This window comes from Dothidotthia symphoricarpi (genome assembly GCF_010015815.1).
Source record: "Dothidotthia symphoricarpi CBS 119687 unplaced genomic scaffold P153scaffold_21, whole genome shotgun sequence".
NCBI classification, from domain to species: domain Eukaryota; kingdom Fungi; phylum Ascomycota; class Dothideomycetes; order Pleosporales; family Dothidotthiaceae; genus Dothidotthia; species Dothidotthia symphoricarpi.
In genome coordinates, this window is record NW_022985028.1 from 614,539 (window position 1) to 631,216 (window position 16,678).

The following is a 16,678-nucleotide window of genomic DNA, read 5'->3' on the forward strand; positions in this document are numbered from 1 at the left end:
GAGCGATAGGCATATGCACAGGCCACCCTCACCCGCCCATCTCGTCGGTTGGAGTACAGCCTGGTCAACAACAACTCCAGCTACTGTATGCTTTGTACAGTCAACCTGAGAGCAGAACTGTCACATTCTAACCTTCTCGAGAATAATCACTACGAAACGCTGTTGACATGGCGACTCAGAACCGACACGCAGAGCACGGACCTGTGTGGCGCAAGTCTTACAAGGACGTAGGTAACATAGAAGCACACGAGATGGATAAGCAAGGTGCCGACAGTATGGACAACAAAAGGCAGATCGAGAAGGGGAATATTCTTGAAGAGACGAAAGAAGACAACCAAGGCGCTGATGAAGACCACACCCAGCAAATAAAGGAATGCAAGGTTGATACCGGCAACCTCGTTGAAGTCCAGGCTATGAAAATTACCGCAATGCCTGCCGTCATACCCAGAGCTTTGTATTTTACTCCAATCAGTCACTGCGGCAGTCCAATGTTAGCAGAGAATCTTCCATCCAGGGGTCAGTTCAACGTCTCTAGTCCCCGAACCTTCAACTCTGCTCAACCAACATTCGCCAGCTATACAACTGCACCAAGTCGCTCCGGTCTTGTCTCCAGATCATCCATTCACGGCTATTTTCGTTCGAGAGGTTCCAAGCCTGTTGAGATATTTACCAGTGACTGGCTGACCTTGCTGGAGTCTCGAGGTATATTACTGGACCCTAAAGACGAACTGGACTGGTCTGGACGAGGACAGCATGTTGAATACGAGCCAAAGGATGAAGGAAGTATACCGCTCCAAGTTGAAGATGTTCTTGGATACAGCGCAACGGCAATTGTTCAAAGCGTCAAGTGCCGTCGAATCAGACTTGCGCGTAAAAAGATCAGATGTAATCGGCGGTTGAAAAAAGAGGATGCCATAGTTGAAGTCGAACACTTGCAGCGGTTACAGCATGTGCATATCGTCCGAGTCGTTGATACATATACCCTCAAAAAGGAGCTCTCTATCCTGCTATACCCCGCGGCCGAGTGCAACTTGACGAGTTCTTGGATGATCTTATGACACCAGACTCACCAGATACTGGAACAGAAGGCAACGGACTACTCGGATTTGGCAAGCTGTACATACCCACATTTCTCGGATGCCTTTCCAAAGCACTTCACTTCATCCACGAGAAGAACGTTAAACACATGGATATCAAACCGAAAAACATACTCATACACAAACCTGGTCTTCTGGACTGGAAATTGTATATAGCCGACTTTGGAATAGCTCGGGCATACAAATCGGCTGCAGATTCTGAGACCGACTCCCCCACGTCCTTTACACGGAAGTTCGCCGCTCCAGAAGTCATCTTGCAAGACACAAGAGGATTCCCTGCAGATGTGTTCTCTCTTGGTTGTGTCTACATGGAGCTTTTGGCAGTATTGGTGTCTTCCACCGACCACAACGAGCGAGAGCATTTATCGAAACTCCGCGCGAAAGGCCCCGATAGTTCGTTTCATTCAAACATCGATGCAATACGGCAATGGTGTAATGATGCATATCAGGCATACAAGGATCTTGATGAGAAGGTTTTCGATATGAAACTACTCGACGGGATTTTCCCGGTTGTAGCCTCCAACATGTTGGACGTGTCGCCTGAAAAGCGACCGACGACAGGAGATCTTCAAAAGTGCACGGCGAAACTCTGCTGTTACAGGTGCAGCCAGGATGCAAATGGACCCGAACCATTCGAAGCGGCCGATGCGATGTCGAGTTGATACTACCAAACAACTACATGAGGTCGTATTTTCCCCGGCAGACAACTACAATGATTCTAGTTGTTACCTGCAAGAACAATTTCCTACCGTCTCGAATGTTGAGATAGTTGCTTGTTGTAGTCTTACCCACCAAGAGTGGTATGTAAAATACCTATCAAAGGTACTAGTTTGACCAGAGTGCTATTGTAAAGAAGAGGAACAACAAAAGCATTTTGCCAAATACATGTTGCGTCGAACATATCAATGTTGACAACGTGGTTGCTTATGCTGATGAAATGCGGAACTGGACGTGTTTGAAGTCAAAACTGTAATCTTGCGGAGTCTCGTTCCGAAGGTTTCCATCACCACAAGTAACGCTGCGCCTACTGCATTGTTACTGGTTTACGTTCTTGCATATTTGCCATGATTTTCGATTACAAGATAATGCACGTTGTATTCTCCTGAATCTCAAAAAATGGATACTCACAATTATATCCACGTTCAACAAATGAACGACTATGTAATCGCAGAAAGATGTCCTAATTCGTACCTTGTGTATGTGGGGTGGGACGGTGCCTGACGCTTGCTCGAGACTGGCGGGAACGAAACCGAGAAGAAAAAGTTGGAATGTAGGTGATACATGGTATCAAGGGGGTTTATCAAGCAATAGTGAGAAAGCGACCGCTGAGACGGGTGACTTTCACGCTGCGGGATGTGGACTAAGACGGCGAATATGGAGAAGAAAAGCTTTAAAGAACAGAATAGGCTCTTGGTCAGTCGAAATACCCGGAACCAAGCTGCAGCGAATTCTTGCAACAGCTAGACAAATACATGCAAATTTTGTATAGAACTTATGGGCCTTCGATATGATTTGTATACGCCCCGGTCGCTTTGCTGATACGCAAGATGATCAAGCGGCATGCGGACGTATCAGAAAATTGGCACACGAACATGCGGTACTGTGCCATCGGCTACGATAAACAGGATCTTTGAAGACAACCACGTATACAGATACAAATTTTTTCTATCCACTCTCCTCGCATACAATCCACAATTTCTTTTCAACGTACTCCCCACTAAGACATAACGTCAAGCCCTACGCCAGCATACCGCTAAACTCGCTTCCTTCCTTCAACATATCCGCTGCTTTCCCCGCCTTGATGAGCTTCCCCTTTCCAAGCACGATACAATAGTCTGCGTTCTTCACCGCCTCCAAGCGATGAGCAATCGTAATGACAGTGCTCTGTTTCAACTCGTCTCTCAACAGAGCTTGCACCTTCTGCGCAGTCTCAAAATCGATGCTCGCCGTGGCCTCATCCATGATCAAAACGGGTGAGCGTCTCAGCATTGCACGGGCTAGACCGACGAGCTGTCGCTGGCCCTGAGACAAGCCTTTGCCGCCAGCCTCGATAGGGGTGGTTAATGTCCAACCGTGATTGTCTGCGATCTTTCCAAGTACAGACTCACACGCCGCATCGGAGTATTCGTCCAGAGGGTCAAGGTTCTTTCGCATCGACCCAGGAAAGAGAACAGGTTCTTGGGCAAGAAACGTCACGCGACTGCGGAGTGCCTGTTTGTTGACTTTGGAGATGTCCACTCCGTCGATGAAGATGGAGCCACTTTCTGCAGAAATGGTGGCGAGGAGGGAGAGAGCAAGAGTAGATTTACCGGAACCAGTACGGCCGATGATCGCTGTGTTGCTACCGCCTGGGATTTGAAGTGTGATGTTTTGGAGCGCGGGATCGAGGTTTGGCGCATACCGGATGGTTACGTCTTCGAATGTGACGTCGCCGTTGAATGTAGGCCAGTGTGCTGGAGGGTTGAGCTCCCCTGGTTTTTCTGTTTCGATATCCAGGAGCTCGATAACGCGTTCAACGCTACTGAAATCCATCTCCAGCTGTCCATAGCACTTACACATATATTCAGTGTGAACAACGAATGCGTTTGCTGTGAGCAGGACAAACGCTGTCAAGCCGGGGCTGATCCCTGTGTATAAGGCAATACAGGTCATCGCGAATGTGGCGCTTGCGTTCATAAAGCTAAAACGAAGAGCGAGCCAGGCTTGAAGGGACCAGTAGAAATGGTCCATACGTTGAAATCTGTCTACTACGTTAATCATGCTAGCTTGGAAGCGTGGCTGCGCTTTGAATGCTCGAACAGTAGTAAGCCCTTCGACTAGAGCCCCAAAGTTCGACATCAGTGGGGAAAGTGAGACCATCTAACGCCGTCAGTACCTCAACAGACCAAGTGATTTGATACAAATACTCACTTCGAGGCGTCGTAAACTTTGCGAAGTTGGCAGAAACCGGAGAAAGAAGTATACAAAGCCGCAAAAGAGGATTACACCGAAAACCAGAAACCCAGGTGCCGAAGACAAGATGACCAGAATGTTGCTAATCCAACCCACGAACTGCCACGCAAAAACCGTGAGTAAGGTACTGAGCCCGCCGTCTATGGTGCCCATGTCGCTTGTCAGTTTGTTCATGAGTCGTCCTACGGGATTAACGTCGTAGAATCTGAATGTTGCATGCGCGACTCGTTCCATCGACTCGTTGAAGATGTGTTTCGCGGCATGGTACCCTACGCCAAACATGATGAGATTCGTGATCCAGAAGAGAAAGGCCATAGTGGTAACGATAGAGAAAAAGGTGACCAGCCAAGGTACGACGTTCTCAGCTGCCGGAGGCAAGAAATGAAAGATTCCCTTAGGCTTGCCTGTATCGTAACTTTCTCCCCAAGCTTTTATGAACCACGTCTGCGCTACATCGACACAGCGAAACGTGATCATGACAAATAGCGACATAGTCCACCAGCCAATAGTCCCGGCCTTGATGTATCGCCAATAGATACTCCACGTTACGCCGCCTTTTGCGCGGTGCTCCTCTTCGATGAACTTATCTGGAACAACTTTTTCGTCTTCCCGTTTCTTAGTTTCCTCATCGGGGACCGATTCGTTGGTGTGCGCGCGTTTGAGAGTGTTGTCTTCCACAGCAGTGGGCTCGTGCAGTGTCGCTCTTCCACGCTCCAGTTGGACCCATTGTTTGGCAATACCATGACAGAGTTCGGTTCGGTGCGTGACCAGTATGGTCGTTCTTCCGCCGAGGAGACGACCAGCGAGTAATCGCTGAACAATGCTTTCAGATGTCTGAAAGTCCAGAGCCGAGAGAGGGTCGTCAAGTAGAAGTATCTGAGCATTGCTATACACGGCTCGGGCAAGTGCTACTCGAGCTTTCTGCCCACCTGACAGGCCTATGCCATTCTCGCCAATGTTTGAAAGGTCGCCATGCTTGAATTCTGCCATATCGGGTTTCAATTGACAGGCTTCGAGTACCTCCATGTACCGAGCTTCTTCGAACGGGTAAGAGAAGAGAATGTTATCTCGGATGCTCATACTTTGCAGCCAGGGAGTTTGAGAACAGTAGCCGACGACCTGGTTTGAAGAGATGACCTCGCCTGCGCTAATGTCGAGCTCACCAAGGAGAGCTTGTAGTAGTGCGGTCTTGCCGGCGGCTACCGGTCCATAAATTACGGTCAATCCTGGTGGGAAAGACAGATTGACGTCTTCAAGAATGTTCTTGTTGACTCCAGGCCATGCGAAAGATGCGTTATGCAAGGCAAGTTCGGTCCGTTGCTCAGAGACGGCATCCACTTGCTCCTTGTCTGGCTCGTTCATGAAATCCTCGATACGGCCCATAGCGACGTAAGCGTTGAGTAATGTGGTTAGGAGGTTAGGTAGCGCACGAAGATAATCTCCCAAAAGATTGAATAGATCCATGGCTGGGAATATGAGATCAACTCGTAGCGGTTTTTTTGCCAGTGCGGTGAAAGCGTAGAAGGCCACAACTGGAAATAGCCCAGCGCCAAATCTTAAAATAAAGTTCATCGATGTGGAGAACACCATCAAAATGACCCTATAGTGAAGTTCGTTCTTCCTAGACTCAGAGATATCCGATAACCACGCTTCTTGCCACCCATACCAGCGCAAGTGCCGGATGGATTCAATGAACTGTGTAGTTCTTTGTAATTTCTCGTCGGTAGCGGCTCTGCGTTTCCGCTCGAAGTACACTTGATATCGAGCAACAACTACGTTGATCAGCTGTGACGCAATCAAGGCTAAAACCCCAAGCAAACATGCCCAGCCCAGCATACGCCAAATGAGCAAGATGGCGAAGATTGCTCCGACCGGCTTGATTATAATGTCAGAAAAGTCCCAGAAGCGCTGTGACACTTCGTACACGTCACCGCGCATGATATTGAGGATCTTGCCCATGGACGCAGCGTCTTTCTCACGCTTGGGCTCGTTCTTTGGCCTCGTGAAGAGGCTTCGCATTGATGAAGAGAGGCTACCGAGCCACCCCTGAGGTGAGGGTTCACTGGCGTTAAGAGATTCGTCGTCTGCTGCTTCTTGTGGCTCGCCGTTCGAAACGTCATCTTGTGGTTCGTCTTTCACTTCCGGTTTTGCGCCTAGAATTTTGCGGTTGAGGGTTTTCTCGTATAGCATCGTAATCATTTCGCCACGTGATCGCTCATAGCTGCGTCGTTGGAACCATAGGTTGAACACATTACATTGGGCAGAGATCCAACGCAGCGCGAGAGCGATCAGGGCATAGGTGAGAGTTGCTGTACGAGGAGACAAGGGATCATTCATCGAGGCCAGAATCCGCTGTAGTAAAATAGGCGAAGCAAGGGCTGTTGGAGTTAGTCAGGTGTTTGAGAGACATGGATGTGGAATGAACTTACTTGCAGCAAGTTGAACAAGAGACAAACTTGTTGTGCGTACTAAATCCATACCGTTCGCCACGAAAATTCGTTTAGTTACAGAGCCGGATAGCTCTCGAAAAGTAGCGTGAAGACGTTCATGTTTGAACTCAAAGCCAAGATCCCAAACATCATCCTCCTCCATGTTCTTGGTGGCACCCTTTTGAATTAGCGGATCCATCCACGAGACCGTCATATACTGCCATGGAGTCAAGTTGTCTTCGGGGGTTCTTAGTTTTGCCGTTGGCGCGCTGAACACTTCGCTGATATCTTGTTTCGGCAAATACGGACTTCTCAAAGGCATATTGAGAATGACAAATATGCCTACGAGGGCTGCAACAGGCGCAAGCACCAAAGGGGCATCTTTACCTGCAAGTGATGTATGCGTCTGAGACAGCACACTCAAGTACGCAAGAAAGAGAGTAACAAAAAGTACAAATAGAGATGACGGTGCTGTTTTAGGCCGCTCGATCACTACGATCGCAGTTCCGATGCCCTGAACTTCTTAGCATAGGATCACGAAAACGTATACAGACATACCCATGCGACCGTGAAACATATTGCAGACATTTGATAATCGGAAGAAAAGACATCGACGATCTGTAAAACCAAACCAATTGAGGTCAATGCCAACAAGCCAAAGGTTGCAGATAACGTTTGATGTTGGTTCGATTGGTCCAACTCGTCCAGAATTTCTTTGGGCTCTTCTACAAACGGCTTCGTCCATCTTGGTCGGTATGGGTTGAAGGCTCGCAGCAAATACGTTAGAAGGATCAGCGCTCCGACTACGACTGGGATTGACGAAATGAACGGTAGAGAACAAGGTGTAAAGCGAGCTGTTCGTGTGTCCTTGAGTGAAGTCAGCAGTCGCGTTCCAACTCAGATAAGACAACTACTTGCCCATATCTGGTGACACCTTGATATTGGAGGGACGTCATAAGATGAATCCCACTCTTTTGAGAGCATTGGTGTTTGAGGAACTGTCATGATGTCGAGTGTGTGCCTGAACCGTGCACCTGCTCGTTCGACAACGACTCTTTCCACTTCGTTTTCGACCGATCCAGGTTTGCCTTGATGATCTGGTTCATAGGGCTTGATATAAATCGATCTTGCCAGGCATCAGGATTCAATGACGTTGCAAGATAGTTGAGAGAGAGTCGGTGAGGCGAGTTGGTGGTCCAGGCAGATGCAGATGCACACTCAGAGTTCTTGTTCTAGCCATTTCCGGTCACTAGCTTACTCTGTGAGGCAAACACCACACCAACGTCCACACTTCTGCCACGCGTTTGCTCACCTCGAATACGCATTGTCCACGCGTAGTTATGTTACTAACCGTTTTGTGCAGTTCCTCCAAGTTCAGATCAAGCAACACAACAGACTTTACCTTGGGCTCTCGGTGGACTGTAAAAGCAGAAAGCAATCTGCGCTCAATTTTATGAAAGTGCACGCAAGGCGTATACTGATAGAAATTTAGGCGCAAAGCTTCTACACTAATCTTGGTTGTAGTTGTCAAGCCGTTGCATAATCTTGCTACACCTAGGTTCTTGCTTTTAGGCTCCCTTTGAAAGGGTGTAATCGACTCCGCGGCTTCGGGAAATCGTCCTCCAACTCCAGGTAGATCTCGAACTGCATACCACGGTCAGATTGGGGTTTCAATAAAACGCAACCTTCATAAGGATTGGAGCATACAGGGTCGAGATTTGAAAATCAAGCACATCTGAGCTACTTAAGGGCCGATAATCATCAAGCAAGAGCGATGATATTCAAATAATTCAATACTGAAGTATCGATATCTACTTCTGACCCGATATTTGCCATTCCCGAAGCAGCCTTCTCAGACATTAAAGACCGTAGATGATTACGCAGCACACAGAATAGCACACAAGAGCAAGCAAAAAGCGAACCCCCGGCAAATATTACTCTAACACTCCATTCAACACCTGAGCACAAACTAGTCCTCAACCAACCCGAGAAACCTAACAGGTTGGAGTGCTGCAAATCTGACGAACATTCTGAGGCGCAAAAGTCAAGGTCTGACCGCTGCATGTGCGCGTGCCCTGGTTCTCGGTGCAGCTTAAGTTAATCCTGACCGCATTCCCAGACATCCAAGTTTTGCTGCCGAGAACATTAGTACTACTAGTAAAAAGAGAGATGAAGAGTGCCTACCCGTTGCAGGACCATGTATGAGTGATCTGATAGTAGCCCTCCTGTTGTGGGCCCCTCAGATCGAACAGCAGTTTCCGGTCCGCGACATTGCACTCGTTGGAGTTGGGGAGTTGGGGACCATCCGCCTGGCAGTTAGCGCCGTTCATGACGACGTCTTGGACGGCGGTGCTGTTGGCGAACTTGGACTTGAAGTTGAAGCTGACGTAGGCGGAACTGGCAGACGTAGCGAGCGTATAATCAGACACCGTATACGACTCCGGGGTGCACTGCTCGTCGCCGCGGGCTTGGATAGCGGTAGGCGCTGCGAGGATGGTGGACGAGAAGACGAAAGTGAGGATGGTAGTAGTATACTTCATTTTGACGGTCGAAGTTGTTGGAAGAGCTGGAGTGGTGGTAAGGATGTTCTGGTGTTGGATTGAGACTGTGGACTGAGATGCAAGAAAAAGTAATTTGTAGAACAACTGGATGGACTGGTTATATATCCAGGAGCTGAACAGTATGAATATGAGTTGGTGTACAGAATTAGCAAGTGGCGTGGACTGCTCCTACCTCGAATGACACGAAATTAGCTTACACAACCCACCGTTCATTGTCAAGATGACAAACTTTGTAGCATATGATTGCTACATCCTATTGCAACACTCGTGTGATCAGTTGTCGAGGTCAGCAAGTGGTGACCATGTGGCTGAGCATCTATTGGATAAGCTGACTATGAAAGGTATGAAAGGTTATTTCGTACGACCAATGACGGTACGAAGGCTGACCGACAGAAGTGGCAGTGCCAAGCTGTCCGCGAGTTAATCATCAGGTGGTGTTCCCCCAAGGCATTTGGCAGTTTGCCTGTCTGAGCTGATCGCGTCGTTGAGACATGATTTCCAAACATGGACATCGTATTCAATTTCAATAATGCGCGGGCCATGAGGTCCAGGGTCTCCATCATGCTTTTGGGTTACACAGCATAAGTGCCTAGAAAAGCCACAGAAGGAAATCTGGGAGAACAGGAACATCGGCCCTCGCTACCATACTCTGACAGATGTGACGTGAGGATGACAGAGTCTTGTGTGCCTCTCTTGGGTGGTATTGAAGTAAGCCCGTCTGATGCAAGGCTCTTACCTCTGCGACTCCTGCGAGCCATACTCGGATAGTGAGATATGAGCGAAATCTAGATCAGCTCGCGAGGAGACTCGAACATGTCTATGATCGATGTTGAAGTGGGAACGTGGGGAAGCCAGGAGCTGGAGGCAAGGGGCTCCCATTGGCTGAGTGGACACTCCCGCGGGGGTCTCATCGTCATTTGAGAAGCCAGGATTCCACCTTGCAACCACACAATGGACATTACTCCCGTATTCAACCAGGTGTTGGCCAAGCATGATGCGCGGCCAGTTGAACCGTATGTCCATCAGACAGCGGAACTGGACGAGTTTCTAAAAGAGGCATACCGCATTGTAAGACACGTTGCGCGCCGTCCGCCCTCCAGCAATGGCAGCTAACTTTTGCAACAGCGAACACACATCACGAAGCTGCACACAGATCTCAAGTCGATACGGCAGAGCTACCTATCGACTGCTGCCCCACCACGCCGAAAACAGTTTACGCGCGCAAGCAACTCTGCGGACAAGGACTCGAAGTATTTGTCTGACGCCGAGCGCAACGACATTGACGTCCAGGCTAAGCAATCACTGCGCGAGCTGAACCATGCCATCAACACCCTACGCGATGCCGAAGAAATACGTCAGACTACGGAGACACAAGTTGCACTAAAGAAGCGCGCACGGCAAGGTCTTGGTGCGCTGGGACGATGGGCTGCCGGCGGCGCAATAACGGCGAAGAGCGTCGAAGAAGAACTGGAGGAAGCCAAAGCAAATACTCTCAAGGCGCACAGAGAGAGTGTCTTATGGTCCTTGGAGAACCAGCTGGTCGATTGCGGACGCTTCCAGAGCTCGATGATGGAGATTCGACTCATGAGGGAAGTGGAGAAGAGCAAGAGCGTGCTGCATAAGACGCGAGTGTCTATGCCATCCACGAGCAACTTTGGTGGAACAAGTGCCACAACGAACGCTGGGACAGGCCCTGCTGCGTATCGTGGGAGCACCTCGCACGTCCAAGAAGAGACAAGCGAAGCAGTCGAGAAGCAACTTGATCCTGAGCAGCTGCAGCTCTTCGCGCAAGAGAATCAGGACATGTTGAAGCAGTACGAGGATCAGCTCGACAAAGTCCGGTATGTATGCTCCCACTGCAGCTCAGACATCAACTGACAGTCACTTAGGGCAACGGAGAAATCACTCACGGAGATCTCGGAGCTGCAGACGACGCTCGCAAACAACCTCAGCATCCAGTCGGCGCACGTCGACCAGCTTGTACAGGACTCGTTCTCGACGACGGAAAACGTCGGCAGCGGAAACAAGGAGCTCAAACGTGCGACGGAGCGGAGGAGCACAGCACGGATGGTCTTTTGGTCGACGTGTGCCTTTTGCACGACACTTGTTCTGTGGGACCTATTCATATAGCAAGTGATACGCACTTGTCAATTTGTTACTTGCAAACACCTGCTGAGCCGACGGCCAGCTAACAGAAGCTTCTTCTTGTGATATTCACTGCATGTGAGACGCCACGGAGTGGGTCAACATCGTTGGACCCGTTGCGAGTCAAGCCTCGGCTGAACGCGCGACTCGTGCACAGCTGTGACATCCTCACACCACCTTATATAGAAAGCTATCCGAAGCATTTGCAATGGCCTGATGTATCCATTTCTCCATCTCTGCGGAGGTTCCCCGTAGCCCGCGTATCCCCTCCGCCGAAGAGAACCTGCGGGGTTAGTGTTGTTGGAAGCTTCCTAATCAAGCGGTGTAAGGGCTTCGTGAGAGCTCGCCGCCACATTTACAGTCATGCCAGACTCACCTACTCCGAAGCTACCCTCGTCCTCGCCCTCCCTACAAAATCCCTCACAATCCCGCCTCACTCAGATATCTTCACACGTCGTCCCCATGGCTGCTACATCTTTCGACGCGAATGTCGTCCCGCAGGCGCCAGAAGACCCGTTGTTCGGGCTGATGGCTGCCTTTCGGCGCGACACTGACGCCAAGAAGGTCGACTTGGGCATTGGAGCCTACAGGGACAACAATGCGAAGCCCTGGGTGCTGCCTGTGGTGAAGAAGGTGAGTGGAGAGCACCTTCCTCTCTCGTGATCCGGCAGAGCATTGTACTGATTAGAGTTCACCGCAGGCCGACGACCGCCTCCGCAGCGATCCGGAGCTCAACCACGAGTACCTGCCCATTGCCGGTCTTCCCGAATTTACTTCAGCCTCACAGAAGCTGGTACTGGGCGGCGACAGTCCTGCCATCAAGGAGAAACGGGTACGCATCACTCCACCTTCTCTCATGACGGCATGACACGAGCTCACACTTCACGCAGGTCACGAGTCTGCAGACCATCTCTGGCACCGGTGCCGTGCATCTGGGCGCCCTCTTCCTTGCCAAGTTCTACAAGCCCGAGACGGATCGTCTGTCGTACTTCTCCGACCCGACATGGGCGAACCACTTCCAGATCTTCTCCAACGTCGGCCTCGCATACAAGACATACCCCTACTTCTCCAAGAAGACAAAGGGCCTCGACTTCGATGGCATGGTCGGCACCCTCCAGGACGCGCCGGAGGGCAGCATCATTGTGCTGCACGCCTGCGCTCACAATCCCACTGGCGTCGACGCTACACAAGAGCAGTGGAAGAAGATCGCAGACGTCATGCGCACCAAGAAGCACTTTCCCTTCTTCGACACCGCCTACCAGGGCTTTGCCTCGGGAGACCTTGCCCGCGACGGCTGGGCAATCCGCTACTTTGTCGAGCAGGGCTTCGAACTCTGCGTCGCCCAGTCATACGCGAAGAACTTTGGTCTGTACGGCGAGCGTGCCGGCTGCTTCCACTTCGTCACCTCACCCTCGTCTGATGCAGAATCCACTATTGGCCGCATTGCCTCACAGCTCGCCATCCTCCAGCGCTCTGAGATCTCGAATCCACCTGCGTATGGCGCCCGTATTGCCTCGACCGTGCTGAACGACCCAGAGCTCTTCGCCCTGTGGGAAGAGAATTTGCGGGAGATGTCTGGTCGCATCAAGGAGATGCGCACAGCCCTGCGCAGCAAACTTGAAGAGCTGGATACGCCTGGTACGTGGAACCACATCACGGACCAGATCGGCATGTTCAGCTTTACTGGCTTGACCGAGCAGCAGGTCATGAAGATCCGCGAGGATTCTCATGTCTACATGACCAAGAACGGACGTATCTCCATGGCCGGTCTCAATACTCACAACGTTGAATACTTTGCCAAGGCTGTTGACAAGGTCATTCGTGAGACGCAGTGATGTGTGAGCGATTAGGCGTGTGGAGTCGTGTGGGTTACGAAGCGTCCCCTATCTGCTCGCCTCTGTTGAGGTTCAAATAGTGCGATGTGTAACGATCGACTCGAAGAGTAATGGCTATGAGAACACGACAACGTTTAATGGTGTGATTTCAAATCAATCAAGCTTCATTATAGATACCACATTCTTGCAAACCTTCCGTTCTGAGCATTGTGCTATCTGTGTTTGTATCGTCTGCTCATGTGAAATCTTGAGTTCAACCGCATGTCACCGTGATCTCCGAGCACTATTTGAACTGTGAAGATGTTTGACAAAAACAAAGATTGTCGATAGTACATTTCGTTATAAGCGTGCTCTGAGCTGACAATCAACCGAAAAGGAGAGTGTATACAGGCCATCAAATACGTGAAAGAAAAATCAACGTATACACAGTAAGACATATCGATGAAAGGGGTATACAACAAACGCCCGAAACCAATTTCCCACCTTCCAAAACAACACCATCCCCATCCGCCCTCCCTACTTCCCCCCCTTCAACGCCGCAATAACATTAACCCCAAACCCCCAACTCCTCTTCCGATCCCTCTTCCTCAACAACCTCCTCTCCCTCCCCCCCTCACCAACCCCCAACCCATCCCCACCAATCCTCACCCTCCCCCCACCCCCCAGCGACCTCTCCCGCACCGGCGACGCCGACCGCGGAACCCGCAGCCCATCAAACGTCGACGCGCGCGACCTCAAGCTCTCAAACGCCGACATCCTAGACCGGGAGTGCAAGCGCTCGAGCGACAGCGTGCCCATCTCCGACGGCGAAATACACCGCGGTATGCCTATGCTCTCGAACGTCGGGGTGCGCGTGTGCGCGCGCGCTGTGTCGGGCGGGGGGTAGGTGTGTGGTGCGTCGCTCCAGGTGCCCTGGAGCGGGAGGCTTGTTATGCTGCTGTTTGTTGATTCGGCGCGGAAGAGGGGTTGGTCGTCGTCGTCGTGGGGGAAGAAGGTTAGGGAGGTGTGGGGGCGGTCTTGGGGGTTTGGGGTTGAGGGCCAGGGGATGGGGAGGTTGGGTGAGGAGGTTGAGGGGTGCGGTGGGGGGGAGCGGAGGGCCGGGTGGGTGTTTTCTGGCGAGTTGATCTCTTTGTCGAAGGATGTTGAGTGGGAGGTTGATAGTCTGGGTCGGAGGGTGGGATGTGTGGTTTCTAATCTCAGCTTGGAGGACTGTGGGGCTGAGGTTGGCTGCGATGGACTTTGCATTGGTGATATCAATCTGGTCTGCGACGAGTTCTGAGATACTGCAGGTGAGTGATGAGGTGAGTGACGAGGCGAGTGACGAGGCGAGTGACGAGGTGAGCTGGCGCTTGCGTATAGCCCCATACTATCCTTCAGTGGCAGGGGCGGGAGAACTCGGTCTATGGGTATTGGATGTTGCATCAGGAGCAAGCTCTTCCTTGCGCCATCAAGTTCTTGACTTTGAGCTACAGGAAATGTAGGTACTTTCGGGAAATCCATGATATCGACATCTGCGATGCTTTCCGATGCGATATCGTCGAATGCAATGTCTTCAGACGCGTGGATAACAATCTCCTGTGAACGTTCTGTGGTACTGGAAGTTTGGCGTGAATGTAATGACAGGGTAGACCAAGTCAAAGCTGACGACCTTTCCGATGCTGCTTCATCGTTGTCGGCATGAATTGGACTCCCAGGGCACTCTTCCGGTATTGAAGCCGTTCTCGTGGTTGTAGTAGGTTTGTTCCCCAGTGATCGGACGATTGACCATGATGGCGACTCATTCATCAAATCGAGAAGTTCTGGTTCCGACGCCTGTGTATCCCACCACTCTAGTTTCTTTGCAACCCAGGCGTTTTGTGTGCATCGTAGTTTTGAGAAGTATGCGCTGCATGCTTGTGTGTTCGACAATGGGTGTCCATAGTCCATCAGGTCTTGGAGAGCTGCTTGGAATTCGGCGTTGAATTGTTCGAGAGTGGCGCACTGGTCGATGTGCAGATTCAGGAAATGGCAGAAGGCATGATGATAGTCCTCAAACCTGAACACCGCGAAACGCTCGTCCAAGGCATCCAGTATCTCCTTCGCATTCAGATTGGAAGGTGGGAGCGGTGGCCCAACCTCAAAAACCTCTTGAATAACTTCCTCCGCTAGAGACAAAAATATGTCAAGCTTCACCTCACGATCCTGTCGTACCCATGCTCTTCTCTCTTGGAGGAGACTTGGCTGTAAAGTCGTAGTCGGGACGATCGGTGAGATAAAGTCGGGTCCAGCTTTGGGCATCGGCATAGGCCAGGTACCATCGCAATGCCCCCAAGTGTCTTTTGTTTCGAGTGTGAATTGAATGCTGCGTCGCCATCGTGTGTACTCAGAACCTGTAACTTCTGGAAGGAGGATCGGAACACCCGGCAGGCGGGGTGAAGGGCGGAGCATTGCGCCCAATCACTACTCGGATTGGAAGCACAATAGAACTCGAGATGTTGAAACACCACGACAGGAACTGTGAGCATGAGCAGTTTTAATAGTACCGCCAAAATAAAGAAAAACGCTACCACGTAAATCCACCCACTACAGGCAGCTCCCACAGTTAAATGCATCAAACCCTTCGATGACCGCCCTGCAAGGACTAACCGCAAAGTTCGGGCTTGCAGTCCCGTTACTATCTACAGACCACGACACCCGCAACAAGCAAGGTGTTCGTCCTGCACAGGGGCCCCCTTCACTTGAAACATTACCAGATGATCTTCGTGCGTCGCTGCTAACCGTCTTTTGGCGATGGCGCCTGCGGGGTTGTAAGTCAGCAGTACCCATAATCCGGCTCGTCATATCGAGAACGAGGGACTGAGCGAATGGGGCAGTTGAAGCGTGAGACTTGGAAGGTTGCGCCGGAGGATGACTGCAGCACCGCAAATACAACGTCCGAATAACGAGATGGAGTTTGTTTCAGTAACGAGCACACGAATGCGCATGGCGACAATACGCAACTCCACGACCGATACAATCGGCACTGTCATTTCCTATGCAGGATGCACATGTGGCAGGAAGAAGCAATATAGCATGCATTTGTCATGCTGAGCTTGTCTGACTTGGAGGGTGGACTGCGTCTCTAGTTGAGAAGAAGCAAAATATGCAAAACATAGTGCTCGAGGTCATGAGATGGAGGCGGCGCCGTCACGAAGAAACAGCAAAACAGAAGATTTTGAACAGCTTGCTGCAAATAAAGGGCTTGCGCCACGATGCTGAAACTGTCTGTGCTACCTTTCGGGGAAAATGTGCATATTGACGAGGTAGTGGAAGCGAAGACGTCAGAGATGCTTCCATGAGTTCTTGTCATTGCATCGCCGACGCGACGCAAGTATCGGGCAATGACGGTTGTACGTAAGCTATGCGGTGAGTGAGACTGCATGGAGCGATCCCGCACATGATGTCAGAACTCAGGAAACAAAATACAAATGCTGGGTTTATGAATGTTGAAATTGTTGGCAACTCCATCAAACAAATGAGAAATCGTCTGTTCTGTTTCCGGCGTGGTGGCGGAGTGGTTATCGCGCAAGACTAGAAATCTTGTTCCTTCGGGAGCGCAGGTTCGAATCCTGCCTACGTCGCTCTTTTTGCTCCCGCAGACCTGAGGCTCAAGTGACTTGTATCGGAGTACTTTTTTTCTG

General features: G+C 50.7%; 6 protein-coding genes and 1 non-coding gene across 7 annotated transcripts; 4 read left to right on the forward strand and 3 right to left on the reverse strand.

Moving 5' to 3' along the window:
- Nucleotides 1-40: 40 nt before the first annotated feature.
- P153DRAFT_400629 (kinase-like protein) lies at nucleotides 41-1,759 on the forward strand (the record flags this gene model as incomplete). The annotated part of the gene is made up of 2 exons (XM_033671842.1): nucleotides 41-1,038; nucleotides 1,065-1,759. The coding sequence occupies exons 1-2, from the start codon at nucleotides 168-170 to the stop codon at nucleotides 1,757-1,759; spliced, it is 1,566 nt and encodes a 521-aa protein (XP_033519536.1). The 5' UTR covers nucleotides 41-167.
- Nucleotides 1,760-2,705: 946 nt separating this feature from the next.
- P153DRAFT_325635 (P-loop containing nucleoside triphosphate hydrolase protein) lies at nucleotides 2,706-7,662 on the reverse strand. Its single transcript, XM_033665275.1, has 5 exons — nucleotides 7,397-7,662; nucleotides 7,037-7,345; nucleotides 6,479-6,992; nucleotides 4,008-6,427; nucleotides 2,706-3,956 (listed from the first exon to the last, which is right to left on the reverse strand). The coding sequence occupies exons 1-5, from the start codon at nucleotides 7,481-7,483 to the stop codon at nucleotides 2,835-2,837; spliced, it is 4,452 nt and encodes a 1,483-aa protein (XP_033519537.1). The 5' UTR covers nucleotides 7,484-7,662; the 3' UTR covers nucleotides 2,706-2,834.
- A 522-nt stretch (nucleotides 7,663-8,184) lies between these two features.
- Nucleotides 8,185-9,335, reverse strand: P153DRAFT_370464 (uncharacterized protein). Its single transcript, XM_033669047.1, has 3 exons — nucleotides 9,212-9,335; nucleotides 8,663-9,151; nucleotides 8,185-8,611 (listed from the first exon to the last, which is right to left on the reverse strand). The coding sequence occupies exons 1-3, from the start codon at nucleotides 9,250-9,252 to the stop codon at nucleotides 8,473-8,475; spliced, it is 669 nt and encodes a 222-aa protein (XP_033519538.1). The 5' UTR covers nucleotides 9,253-9,335; the 3' UTR covers nucleotides 8,185-8,472.
- Nucleotides 9,336-9,875: 540 nt separating this feature from the next.
- On the forward strand, nucleotides 9,876-11,304 carry P153DRAFT_370465 (uncharacterized protein). Its single transcript, XM_033669048.1, has 3 exons — nucleotides 9,876-10,107; nucleotides 10,165-10,880; nucleotides 10,929-11,304. Exons 1-3 carry the CDS (start codon nucleotides 9,991-9,993, stop codon nucleotides 11,167-11,169), a joined length of 1,074 nt encoding a protein of 357 aa, XP_033519539.1. The 5' UTR covers nucleotides 9,876-9,990; the 3' UTR covers nucleotides 11,170-11,304.
- Nucleotides 11,305-11,344: 40 nt separating this feature from the next.
- On the forward strand, nucleotides 11,345-13,152 carry P153DRAFT_370467 (aspartate aminotransferase). The gene is made up of 3 exons (XM_033669049.1): nucleotides 11,345-11,817; nucleotides 11,885-12,016; nucleotides 12,075-13,152. The coding sequence occupies exons 1-3, from the start codon at nucleotides 11,647-11,649 to the stop codon at nucleotides 13,017-13,019; spliced, it is 1,248 nt and encodes a 415-aa protein (XP_033519540.1). The 5' UTR covers nucleotides 11,345-11,646; the 3' UTR covers nucleotides 13,020-13,152.
- A 1,547-nt stretch (nucleotides 13,153-14,699) lies between these two features.
- On the reverse strand, nucleotides 14,700-15,446 carry P153DRAFT_300842 (uncharacterized protein; the record flags this gene model as incomplete). The annotated part of the gene is made up of 1 exon (XM_033664348.1): nucleotides 14,700-15,446. A coding segment is annotated over one exon (747 nt), but the record flags the coding sequence as incomplete, so codon positions are not given.
- A 1,091-nt stretch (nucleotides 15,447-16,537) lies between these two features.
- P153DRAFT_t110 lies at nucleotides 16,538-16,618 on the forward strand. Its single transcript has one exon. It is a non-coding gene; the product is annotated as a tRNA-Ser (tRNA).
- The last annotated feature ends 60 nt before the right edge of the window (nucleotides 16,619-16,678 follow it).